This window comes from Artemia franciscana, chromosome 15 (assembly GCF_032884065.1).
Source record: "Artemia franciscana chromosome 15, ASM3288406v1, whole genome shotgun sequence".
NCBI lineage: Eukaryota > Metazoa > Arthropoda > Branchiopoda > Anostraca > Artemiidae > Artemia > Artemia franciscana.
In genome coordinates, this window is record NC_088877.1 from 10,861,550 (window position 1) to 10,874,816 (window position 13,267).

Consider the following 13,267-nt stretch of genomic DNA (forward strand, 5'->3'; position numbering starts at 1 on the left):
GTCATTCAGTGTAAACATCGTTGGGAGACTCTCAGAAATAGATATTCCAAAAGCTCTAAACTTCTTCAGGTGGCAGCGTCAGAAACATTTATTGATGAGAGTCCAGCCACTTGCTCATTTCCATATAATGCAGAAATGGAATTCATGCTTGAACACATCAAAAGAAGAAGACCAAGAAAAATGTTTGAATTCTTAAAAAATTCATCGCACAGAACTACTGCTGATCAAAAGTTTTGACTGGATGGGCATAATTTGTCCAAAATTCTTTAATTCTATAATAATATATACAGGAAAAGATATTAATTTCTATATAGATTTCAAATATATGAAGTTCATTAAGCTTTATGTTACGCATAAAAAGTTACGAGCCTAAAAAATTGCCTAATTCTCAAAAAGGGGAGAAACACCCCTGAAAGTCTAGACACCTTAATGAAAATCACATCATAAGATTCAATATATCAGAGAACCCCACCGTACGGTTTCAAACTTCTATGTAAAAAATATATTTATTTCGTATTTTCCGCCAGAAGTAATTGCCTTTAAGCGTATTTCTCCCAGGGATGATCGTATCGAATCAGTGATCCTAAAAGATCGAGAGGGGGCTTATTTTATCGGGAACCAAAAGTTATTGTGCCCTTTTTAACTGACCAAAAAGATTGGAGAGCAACTAGGCCCCCTCCCTTGCTCCTTTTCCCCCAAAGACATCTGATCAAAATTTTGAGTTGGCCATTTGATTGAGCATAGTTAAAAAGTCCAATCACTACGTCTCTGGAAATGACATGACGTGACCCCCCATAGTCAGTGGGGAGAGGGCTGTAAGTTGTGCAATTTCCCTATTGTTCACATATAGTATGTGCTATAGAAAAATATAAAGACTTTTGGGGGGGCAGAAATATAAAGACTTTTGGGGGGGATTTTCCCAGAGGCGCCATTTGGGCCAAATCTTGGGGTGGGCATGGGGCATTTGACAGAACTTGATACTTTTATTATGAATCTAACCTACTTCCAAAGTTTACAATGATTAATAGCAAATAGCGTAATTACCCCAAGGGTTGTCAGGTAATTACGCTCTTTGGCTAATAGGCCTGCAGTTAGTTCAAATCATTTGATTTGAACTAATTATGATTATGTTGGACATAATGGATAATTATGGCCGGAAAAGGTCCTTTTGTGGTGGAAGCTTGGGCCCCCTGGTAAATCTGGGGTGGGCATTTGCCCACCTCTGACCCCCCCAATGGCACCTTTGGATTTTCCACGAGGTGATTTTTTCGTATAACAAACATATGTAAACAGTGGGCGAATCGCGTAACTTATAGGCCTTATCCCAAGGACTGTGGGGGGGGGGTCGAAATCCCCAGAGAAATAGTTACTGAGCCTTTCAACTACGCAGAACAAAGTTGCTAACGTAAATTGTAATTGGATGTGTTTTAGAAACTAATGGGAGTGGGAGGAGGGCTGGTTGCCCTTCAATCGCTTTTGGCTCTTAAAAATGGCATGACAACTTTCAACTTTCCATCGAATTAAAACCTTTCGAAGTTCTACGACAACTTCTTCTATGAGAAGAACTCTGATTAAAAAAAAAAAACAATAACTTTTGCCGACATGCCACTTTACTTAGGCAATGGTATTGTGCTGCCTACGATGAAACGAACGTTTGCAGTTTTTCAGTTTTCTGTATAAGAATCAGGATTTTGGCTTCCAGTTTAAATTTTAGAAACAAATTTTTTGTAACAGTGTTACTATGGAAATTAGGATAAATGGGTAGGGCGAATATTATTCAAAAATATTATTAAAAGAAATACACATAAATATATTAAAAATTTGTATAATTTTCGGCCTGACCTTCTGTGGCGTTAAGCCGTATTGACCCCCATCATGTCAAATAAACCTTTTTGAAAACCTGGATGCAAATAATGTGTTTTTATTTTGTTCAATAGCTCCCTCGGGATTCCCTGAAAGTTTTAACTTAATTCCTTAAGCTGCTCCTGAGATATGACAGATACGCCTTTTTGACCAACAGCATGCAAATAGTATCTTTTGATTTTGGTCAGCCTCTCCCTTATTATTCCCTGAAATCTAAAATAATTGCCCTTAGATCTTCCTGCGCTATAGCAGACAAGTCCTTTTCATCATGTGGGTTCACACAGGGTCTTTTGATTCAATCCAACATCCCCGTCATGATTCCCTGAAAGTTTTAACTTTATGCACTTAGCCGTTCTTGAAATTTAGCATATATGTTTTTTTGACCACCTGGATGCATACGGTTTGATTTAGGTCTGCATCCTCCCAGTATGCCCTGAAAGTTTCGCCCTACTACCCTTATTTGTTCCTGATGTATCGGAGATACGCCCTTTCGACAACCTTGATGTACCTAGTGTCTTTTGGATTAGTTGATTATACCCCTCATCATTCTCTGAACGTTTCAACTAGAAACCCTTAGCCATTCCTAAATTACTGCAGATAAAACCTTTCGACATCCTGGATGCACGCATATGGGTTCTTACGATTCAGTCCGAAATGCACCTCAGGATCCCCTGACAGTTTTCTCTCAATGCACTTAGCTGTACCCAAGATACTTGAGATAGATCCTTTTGACAACCTGCATCCATATGGCGTCTTATGATTTTGTTAAACATTCCCCCTCATCATGAACTGAAAGTTTCAAGGTAAAACCTTGTTCTTGAAGAATCGTAAATACACCCATTTGACAAACTGGGTACAGCTATTTTTTTTTCAGTATCCTCCTCAACATCTCTTGAAACCTTCCACTTGATACCCTTAGCCGTTATTGAGGTGTTGCAGAATCGCCCTCTTAAGGAAATGGATGTATATAGTGTCTTTTGACTTAGTTCAAAATGGCCCTAAGCACGCTCAGACGATTGCAATTTGATACCCTCAGCAGTTCCTGAGACATTGCATATTTATCGTTTCGTCTACCTTGACGCACATAGTTTTTTTTTTTTTTTTTTTTTTTTAGTCCAACATCTCTCTCAAAATTCCCTGAAAGTTTGATCTTCATATTTGAAAGGTCGAGTCACGACGTAGGTAATAATGTTCCCAAGCGAATCATAACCGTAGCCCTTTTTGAGATATTGTAAATACAACCTTTTGAAGACAGCTTTATCGCACATGATGGATTTGATGTAATTCAGCATCTCTTTCGACATCAAAAAGTTCGTGGTAACGAACTGTAGTAAGGAACGACCTGACTCAATAGTAAACGACACTCTAAAAAACGGAATTTTGATGCTAAAAGATACGTAAAAAGAATCAAATTTTCATGCTGATTTTAAATATATAAGTTTCATCAAATTTAGTCTTGATCATCAAAAGTTACGAGCCTGAGAAAATTTGCCTTATTTTAGAAAATAGGAGGAAACAACCCTTTAAAGTCATAGAATATTAACGAAAATCACACCATCACATTCATCGTATCAGAGAACCCTATAGCAAAACCCTTACGGAAACGAAAAGTTCTAGTGCCCTTTTTAAGTAACCAAAAAATTGGAGGGCACCTAGGCCCCCTCCCACGCTCATTTTTTCCCAAAGTCAACGGATCAAAATTTTGAGATAGCCATTTTGTTCCACATAGTCGAAAACCATAATAACTATGTCTTTGGGGATGACTTCTCCCCCAAAGCTCCCGGGGGAGGGGCTGCAAGTTACAAACTTTGACCAGTGTTTACAAACAGTAATGGTTATTGGGAAGTGTACAGACGTTTTCAGGGAGATTTTTTGGGTTTGGGGTGGGGTTGAGGGAAGGGGGCTGTGTGGGAGGATCTTTCCTTGGAGGAATATGTCATGGGGGAAGAGAAATTCAATGAAAGGATGCGGGATTTTCTAGCATTACTATAAAAAAAACAATGAAAAAATAAACATGAAAAAGTTTTTTTCAATTGAAAGTAAGGAGTAGCATTGAAAATTAAAACGAACAGAGATTATTACGCATATGAGGGGTTCTAAAAATACTTTAGCATAAAGAGCGAGGTATTTAGGAGGAGATAAGTACCTCGCTCTTTATGCTAAAGTATTTTAGTAATTTCAATTATTTAATCTACGGCCTTTATGATTCAGGGGTCATTCTTAAAGAATTGGGACAAAACTTAAGATTTAGCGGAAAGAGCGAGGTATTAACGAGGGGACAAACCCCCTCGTATACATAATAAAAATATAAGAATATAAAAGTTTGTTACGTAAGATAATTCTTAAGTTACGTATATTTTTTACTAATAAAAACATTCGTTAAAAATTAAAAGTTCTAGTTACCTTTTTAAGTAACCGAAAGATTGTAGGGCAACAAGGCCTCCATCCCCACCCTTTATTTCTCAAAATCGTCTGATCAAAACTAAGAGAATGCCATTTAGCCAGAAAAAGAATTAATATGCAAATTTCATTTTAATAATTTATGTGCGGAGAGCCAATATCAAACATGCATTAATTCAGAAACATTCAGAAATTAAATAGAAAAAATTAGTTTTTTTTAACTAAAAGTAAGGAGTGACATTAAAACTTAAAACAAACAGAAATTACTCCGTATATGAAATATGTTGTCCCCTCCGCAATCCCTCGCTCTTTACGCTAAAGTTTGACTCTTTGCCACAGTTCTACTTTTTAAAGCAATTAAAAACTTTAGCGCAAAGAGTGAGGCGTCATCTCTTTCGACATTCCGTAAAAGATTGAACTTGATCTGTTTTTCAGATTTTGCTGAAAAGTTGCTGTTTTTCAGATTTTGTAAATTTGCCCTTTTGACAGAATAGACATATAATCATACAATAAAATTACCTGCAACTTTAAAGGAAGAAGACGAATATCAATTGGAGTGCTGTTACGACAGAAAGATTTCCATGGGAGGTCGAAGAAAGGATTTTTTTTTTATAAACAGGAATGTAGTTCTAAGAATATTCAGTGTGGCTTATTACAGCCTTTCCTTACCGACAGAAAGATTTTTGGTATTGTTACAATTTGCTATTGTAAAAATGAACCAGTAGATTTAGCTCAAGTTAAAACTAGCTTCAAAAGACGAAGATGAAACATCAATTTGACTGCTGTTCCGATTGGAGAATTTTGTGATATTTAAGAAAGGAACCCTATTTAAAAATATGGATTGCGACCCTGAGATTTTGTAGCGTGGCTTGTTACAACTTTCCTTAACCGACAGGAAGAATTGTTGCTATTGTTGAAATTTGTTATTGTTAATTGTAAAACTGTCACAATGAGCTAAATTAAAGATTGCCGAACCGCAGTAAAAATTACCTACAACTTTAAGGGAAGGAGCTGAAAATTAATCTGGGCAGTGTTCGGACAAAAAACTAAACGAGGGAGTAAAGAAAGAAATTTTCTTAAATGACATGGTTGTACTCTTCTGATGTGGTTCATAGCAACTTTCCTTTATAGGTCATACTTTCCCTTGGGATCCCTTGAGCATCCCAAAATGAGCTCCCAAGCAGAAAGCGCTTCAACTTGCGATAGCGAGCCAGCAGAGGTTAGTAGGCGCGATGAATCTTTAGATCCTGTCCCGTATATTTGTATCTCTTCACCTTCTTCTAGAGGAGACACCAGGGCCGAACTTGAGCTCAGGTATAAATATTATAGAATGTTTTCCGAAATAAGATTGTTAAACAGAAGACTTCTAAAATTAATAGTAGGTTGCAACTCGCTTTTGAAACTAAATATGTTCTAAACATGCTAAATATGTTCTAAATATGCTTTTGAAACTAAATATGTTCTAGCCTACATTTTCAACGTGAAAAGTCAGGTTTGGCCTAGATTCATAATTGTAAGTGTCTTAAAGATCTCTGAGATTGACTATTCAGAGGTTAACTTTAATTCTATGCTACTCATCAAAAATGCTACTTTAAGAAGATAAGGCACGAAAAACTAATTTAGGAATTGCAAATTATTCTATCAGAGAAACAGAAACTCTGGTCTATTAATCAAACATTGAAAGTACGGTACGGTCATCATCAATTTTTTTTTTTAATTGTTTCCTTCACTATTCAGCACATCGCTCTTTGTGATTTCTAATACCCCAGTAACATAGGAGTTACACCTGACGATAAAAATCCATCTAATCATGAAAATACCCATTATAACCAAAATTACTGACCAGAACCAATGAAAAGTACATTAACAATTTACTAGTTGCTGATATTCTTTCCTGAAATTCTCATCATTTTTGGATGTACTAGTGTTAAAAAAATTAAATAGTTTGAAATGCATTGAGTTTTCAGTATAGTGGAAATGACATTATGGTTTTTATAAGGCATACTTCTGTTTATGGCAGTTTCTGTGTGTATTAAGTTTTACATAATTATTTTCTGTAGTTTCTATGAAAATGAAATACTATGAAATATGTTGAATAATTGATACACAGTTCCTTTTTTATGTTTTTAAAAATTTCCAGCTTACCGAGAAAAAACCCATTTTCCAAAATAAATTCGTGCTCACAATATCCTCAATTTTTTCTGGTACTAGAACATCCGCGTTGGTTCTTTTTAATTTATTTTAAAGACTTTTCCGCAAAAGAAGTTTTCAATGAAATATAAAGGGCTAGAAATTCAAAAAAAATATGTCGTAAATCATTATTCAGATTCAATTGTAAAAGATTAAACATAAAAGTTAAACATCACTGAATTCAATAAATTGCGACCGAGACGTCGATCTCGACCTCTCGTGTTTGATGAGGTCGATCTTGTGAGGTCGATCTCGACCTCTACATGAGATATTTAGATGATTGTTTAATAATATGGAATGGGAAAGAAAACAAAATAAGATCCTATCTCAATATTTTTAATCAGCAGGATCCAGATATAAAGTTAACCATTGAACTTGAAACTAACCATAATTTACCCTCTTTTGATGTTATCATTACCAAACGGGGTACTAGGTTTGACTTGAGTGTATACAGAAAGCCAACTCATAGTGATAAATATCTGAAATATGACTCCAATAACCAGACCATAGTTTAAAATTCTGTAGTCTATTCGTTGGTTGATAGAGCGTTTGTAGTGTGTTCTGATTTTGACCTGAAGGCTGTACTTGATCATATAAAAAATGTTCTGATAGGTAATGGATACGCCCTACAAGTCATTGATAAGATTATTTGCGGAATAATGATGAGCACAAAAACCAGTAGTACTGCCCCTAAATGTGAAAAAAAAACCTTTTTTGTCATTACCTTATATTAAGGGCATTTTAAGCTCCAAGCTCGCTAAGCTTGGCTTTAAGGTGTTTTTTTTTCTTCTGAAATGACTATCTCTTCCTTCTTGAACAAAGGCAAAGATGATATTACTTCAAATCCACCAGGGGTATATGAGAGTCCCTGCAGTTGAGGTGGTACGTACATAGGTCATACCGTGAGTTCTCTACATCACCTATTAAAAGAACATGCTGATTCTATTGCTGCATGCCTTAAAAAGACAAAGGTTTAGGAGGAAGTTAATTTTCCTGCACTGACCCATCATATTTTTGAAAACCCTTCTCTTTCCATTAATTTTGATCAGGCCCAACTTATTGCTATTGTTCTACACTTCTTGAAGCAGAAAATCAGAGAAGCTCTGGAAATTGCTAGAATCAAACCAGCCATCAATAAAGACAAAGGTGAGTTCCACGTTAGTGACATTACCCATAGATTGAAAACTCGCAAAAAACTCTCCCCTCTTATTGGCCGAATCCTCTTGAGATCTACTTGGATAGTGGCTATCAACGCCTCTACCGAAATTCTGGCCATGTCACAACAATAATTCCAGGTTCAGCTCATTATTATTGTTTTTCAGGGATTTTAGTCTTATTTTAGTTAGTGATTTTTTAGTCTAGCAAGAGATTTGAATTTTAACTTTATGATGACTGGCACAGTTCCTGTCGGAATATTCCTTTAAACAAAATCAGGACCTAACATCCATAGCTTAAGTAAGCTTATTACCATCTACCATTATTATGTAAAGAGAGCAAGCTTGAAGTAAACAACTTTTATTGCAAAAAGCTGTTTTCCCTTCTAAAATTGTAAGAACAAAAACTTATTTATCCCGTGACATTCTACCCTAAATTTCCCCCCTCCCTGAAATTGACGAACAAGCTTGACAAACAATGATTTAAATTGTTAACCGCCGTTTTTATCTACAATGTTCATCAATAGAACCTTAGTTGGTGACTAGAACACGAGTGTTGATTAACAACGTCACAAGCAACGATAACTTTTTGTATATATCGGATTTTGAAATGACATTATATTATACTATATATATACTTATATTTATTTATATTTATATATATATATATATATATATATATATATATATATATATATATATATATATATATATATATATATATATATATATATATATATATATATATATGTATATATATATATATACCTAAATAATTAATAGTGTATGTAATTGTAATTGTAATTGCATTCTAGGCCAGATAGTTCACAAGAGGATACGAGGGAAGTTCACTCAGAAATCTGCAGTCAACTACCTAAGAAGAAAATAAGAGAAGAGCCTCCTAATAGCCCTAGGGAATTGGTAGTCACAGAAAGGCAGCAAAACCAAGTTGTTACTTCTGAAAGCCAGCAAGACGAGCCTATAGATGGTTTTCTGTCATATATTCGTTCGGAAATCATCAGAAGAACTGGAAATGAACGGAATGTTATCCTTGCAGAATTTATGCACGCTCTGGCCAGAAACCCCACCACTAGTTAATTTTGTTTGACTAGCTAACCAATGTCACGTCTACTGAAATGATTACTAAACAAGTGAAACATACCTGAAATTTTTAATTTTATAGGCTAGATAAAACTCTTTTTTATACGGATAACTCAATAAAATAATGAATAATAAACAAGAGTTTTAACATTAATTTGTCTGGAAGAGAGAGATTTGGCAAAGACTTGGTCAGAAATCATCCCCTTTCCATCCTCTGTAAGCACCTTCGAACCCGTGGGTTGACTTTTGCTACTAATAATGACAGTAAATATTTATCAATATTATTCAATGAACTATCCAAAGTGAAACTTGTTTCTTCAATTTTCTTTCTGCAGTAAGTAAGTTATTTACGTAAGCCATAAGGATAAAATTAACCATTCTTAACATTTATCCGAGGACCCCCACCCTGCCTTGTATTTTTATTTGGTGAAATACACATAACGATCTGGATATTTATGCATTAAAACACTGTTTTTCAAGTATAAGATTCCTCGAAAAAACATATGACCCCTTTGAAATTGTTGAGATATTCACAGGTTTGTTAGATAGCAATTTTGTATAATTGTTACGACTTATGACTATTTGCAACTCCACAAAATCACATATGATTGGAACTCAGTCTAAGATAAGTGAAATTACCCCTTTCTCCCTTCAGAACAAGATTCTGGGTCTTAATCCCCTTCCGCCAACCTCTGAATGATTTATGGGCTCATTCGTGTATGCACTTCCGGTCTTGGTTGCAGTCAATTTGTGTAAATTCAGTAGTAATCACTTTGTTCGCGTGATTTTACTATACAATTATAAGCGTATTACGAGCGTATACAGCGTATTACAGTATTACCAAATTTCTCTTGCCTGGCCCCTTTCCTAGCATCAAAATATTGTGTTTAATAGAATTTAAGTTATATTCAAAATTTGAACGCAACCTTAAAATGAATTGCAATATATTTTTTAATAAGTAGTTCACGTTTAAGTTTTTATTTTTAAAATTCACAAAGAAATAAATAAAAACAACATTTTTTGCTTGAGAAAAACTTATGAGGGTTTGTGGTCAGGCAAAATTTAACGGAACTACCTACCTATTGATGCAGTTATTTCATTAAAACTATTATAATAAAAATAAAATAAAAGCTTAGTAACTTGTATAATTGACTAAAAGCCATTATCCGGCAAGAGAAGACATCCCGCGTAACTTTAAAAACAATGACAGAAAATCAGTTAAAAATGATTTAAAATTACAAAAAAAATTATACCAAATCATATTTTCGTTTTACATCAGTTAGTTCCAAGCTTTTAGAGAAAGATATTTTTTTGCACTTGGAGATTTAACACTTTCAGCTAGGGACACAATTTCAGCTAGTACGCAACATGTACGAACGCTTTCGGCCAGTATTCGGACTATTGTAATCGTATCATTCGCCATAAATTTGTAACAAGTTCCACAAAACAAGCTCTGAATTTTGTCCAATATGGTATCCTGACTCTTGCCTTGTTCAGGCATTGAATTATCCATCCTTGCGATGCCAACGTACATAACGTTGAGTAATTCCATTTGTGTCTTTTTCTCTGAATCATTTTAATGAAACAGGTAATGCAAGCTCAGCAGTAATACTGAACTCAATAATATTTGTTGAAATTGAAAATAAATTTTTGAGAAATGTATATGAAATACAAAATAGATGTTAAAATGTTTCAATTAACAATATACTAGCACAAAATTAGAATTTGTTGTGTATTATTCAAGGCTATACTTTTAAAAACCGATTGACAAAGTGTCAAGGTGGTTTAGCAGTATTAGTGAAAGACTCCTTTCGACTCCTTATCTCTTTCCGACTCCTTGCGAATCTGGAAGGGTCTCATGAGGAAATGCTTTTTGAAGTAATGGTGACTGAAATTATTCTTGGAAAAAAAATATAGTTCTTTACGTGTTATACCGACCGCCTTTTTCTCCAGTCAAATCCGTTTTTTGTGATAATTTTTCGGATTTGATAAATATGAAGATTTTCTGTTTCTTTTGAGCTCAGCACAAGGGTTTATTTAACTGAACTTTCAACTAAATTTTCTTAGCAGCTTTCTCAGTAACTTAGAATGGAACAGGTATTTCTTTTCTTCTCATGGATTTTCTTGGAGACAATGTTTCTTGGAAAACGTCTTCATTCACCTGGTCATGATTTTTATAAACTTTCTTTTAATATATTAAATAAACATGCGTAAAAAGAGATCCTCCCACTTTCAAGTTTTTTTATTCAAATTTAGAACTTTTTTGCTGCTTCAAAGTATTATTGACCATGGTCTGTCTGAACCTACATTTAGGCCTTCATATTTGAAATCAATGATTAAGCTGCAAGGCCATAAGCCTATCAAGAGGGACAAAGTTTGACCCCCATCCCCCGAACAAATTCTTGCCCGACACGTAAAAACTTAAAACCAATGTATATAAACAAATTTTTCATTCTTTTTTAAAGTTTTTTTCTGTAAAGCGCAACGAAAAAAATGAAACAAAATCTTGGATACGCCTTTGTTCGTCTGGTAAAATTATAATTTAACAAGCGAAACTCTCAAAATACTTACTTCCAAACCATCATTTCAAGCATCGAGTAAAGATAAGATAAGGGTGGCGAACATGGTCCCCACGTCTCATCTTTATTTGTATAGTTAACCACCCAGTGTCACAATTTTGACCAGTGCACTTGCACACTGTAAAGGTTTTAGAAACTGTGCCAAACGTCCCATATTTGAACCACCAGTCCCATCAATTATTGTCATGTTTATTTTCCGGTAAATTAACACTATTTTTTTCTTACCTTCCTCTTCAAGTCCTTTACAGTTTTCAATAGTGTCAGGTTTTAGGCAGAAAGCTAGGCATTTCAAAAATATACTAATTTTGACTAAGTTTAGCTATTTCTCTGTTACTAACGACCAAGATTAAGCAGATATATTTAAGGTAAATAAACATACTTATCCTTGGTTTAGTCTTTGAATTATAGTTTTCAATAGAGTGTTAGGTTTCATACAGAATGAAATCTTTGCTTTTCATTTTTCTGAGTGAAAACTTGATAAAACTATACAAAGCTTTTCTAAAGTCATTAAATGAAACTAAAAATAAATTTGCTTTCTAGTACTTTATATAAACATATTTAAATATAGAAAAATGTGCCCTTACCAGGGTTGTAGTGCTTAATGCATTGGACAGCTACTTACGCCCTATTAAAACCTGCGATCATCTAATTTCCATATTAAGCTAGGTGGCTCTGGTTTTTCGCTCTCATATTAAACTTTAGTTTTCGCGTTTATCGGTACTACAAGCTTTCTGGTGCCCTGGATAGAGATTAAATAAAAAAAACAAAGTTTTTGGAAGTTGTTAAAAAAACAACTGTAAGTAAGGAGCGGCATTAAAACTTAAAACAAACAGAAATTATTCCGTATATGAAAAAGGTTGTCCCCTGCTCAAAGTCTGGCTCTTTACGCTAAGGTTTGACTCTTTCTCACAACTCTAGTTTTTAAAACAATAAGAAACTTTAGCGTAAAGAGCCATGCGTTGAGGAGGGGCAACCCCTTTTACATACGGAATAATTCCTTACTACATGTAAACAATGGTCAAAGCTTGTAACTTGCAGTCCCTCCCCCGGGGACTGTGGGGGATCAAATCGTCCCTAAAGACATAATTATTAGATTTTTCGACTATGCTGAACAAAATGGCTATATCAGAATTTTGATCCAGTGACTTTGCAAAAAAAAATGACGTGGGAGGAGGCCTAAGTGCCCTCCAATTTTTGGTCACTTAAAAAGGGCACTAGAACTTTTAATTTCCATTGAAATGAGCCCTCTCGCGACATTGTAAGACTACTGCGTCGATACGATCACCTCTGGGGAAAAAAATACACGCATCCGTTATCTGTCTTCTGGCATTCCATATTTGTGTAAATATGAACTTGAAACTACTACAGCAGGGTTCTTTGACAAGCTGAATTTGGTGCTGTGATCTTCGTTAAGATTCAATGACTTTTAGGGGGTGTTTCTCCCTATTTTCTAAAATAAGGCAAATTTTTTCAGGCTCGTAAATTTTTGATGGGTAACAATAAACGTGATGGAACTTGTATATTTAAAATCAGCACAAAAATATGATTATTTTGATGTAACTATTGGTTTTTAAATTCCGTTTTTTATAGTTTCGGTTACTATTGAGCCGGGTCGCTCCTCACTACAGTTCGCTACCACGAACAGTTTGATATAAATGAAACACGCCCAAGAAGGGAAGTTATATTATTCCTAATGAAATATAGCCTACATTTAACCTTTAGTTTATATAATAATATAATTCGGGCTATGTATTTTCACACTAGGGGGGAGGAGTCTGGGTAAAGTATTTGGACAGCACAACCTAACCTTACCCCCACCCCCAATAATAATTGGGGGTGGAACACCCTACCCAAATAATAGAAGGTCAATGCATTCTGTCACCCGTCATCTGTGTTTGTGGCTATGAAACCGGTTTTATCAAATCTTACATCCAGCAAATTTCTCTTCTGTTTTTCCTTTAATGAACAAGTACCCAAGAT

General features: G+C 34.8%; 1 protein-coding gene across 5 annotated transcripts in view; it reads left to right on the forward strand.

Moving 5' to 3' along the window:
* LOC136036042 (la-related protein 7-like) overlaps positions 1-8,862 on the forward strand; it is an 80,545-nt gene extending 71,683 nt beyond the window's left edge. Inside the window, exons 7-8 of one of the 5 annotated variants that reach the window (XR_010619612.1) lie at positions 5,395-5,577; positions 8,423-8,862. Coding sequence is in view for 4 of the 5 variants with exons in the window: in XM_065717974.1 (XP_065574046.1) it covers positions 2-237 (236 nt within the window). In the remaining variant the exon portion in view is untranslated. Of the gene's footprint in view, position 1; positions 2,920-5,394; positions 5,578-8,422 lie in introns of those variants that run through there. The other 4 variants (XM_065717976.1, XM_065717974.1, XM_065717975.1 and 1 more) reach the window with 4 other exon arrangements.
* The last annotated feature ends 4,405 nt before the right edge of the window (positions 8,863-13,267 follow it).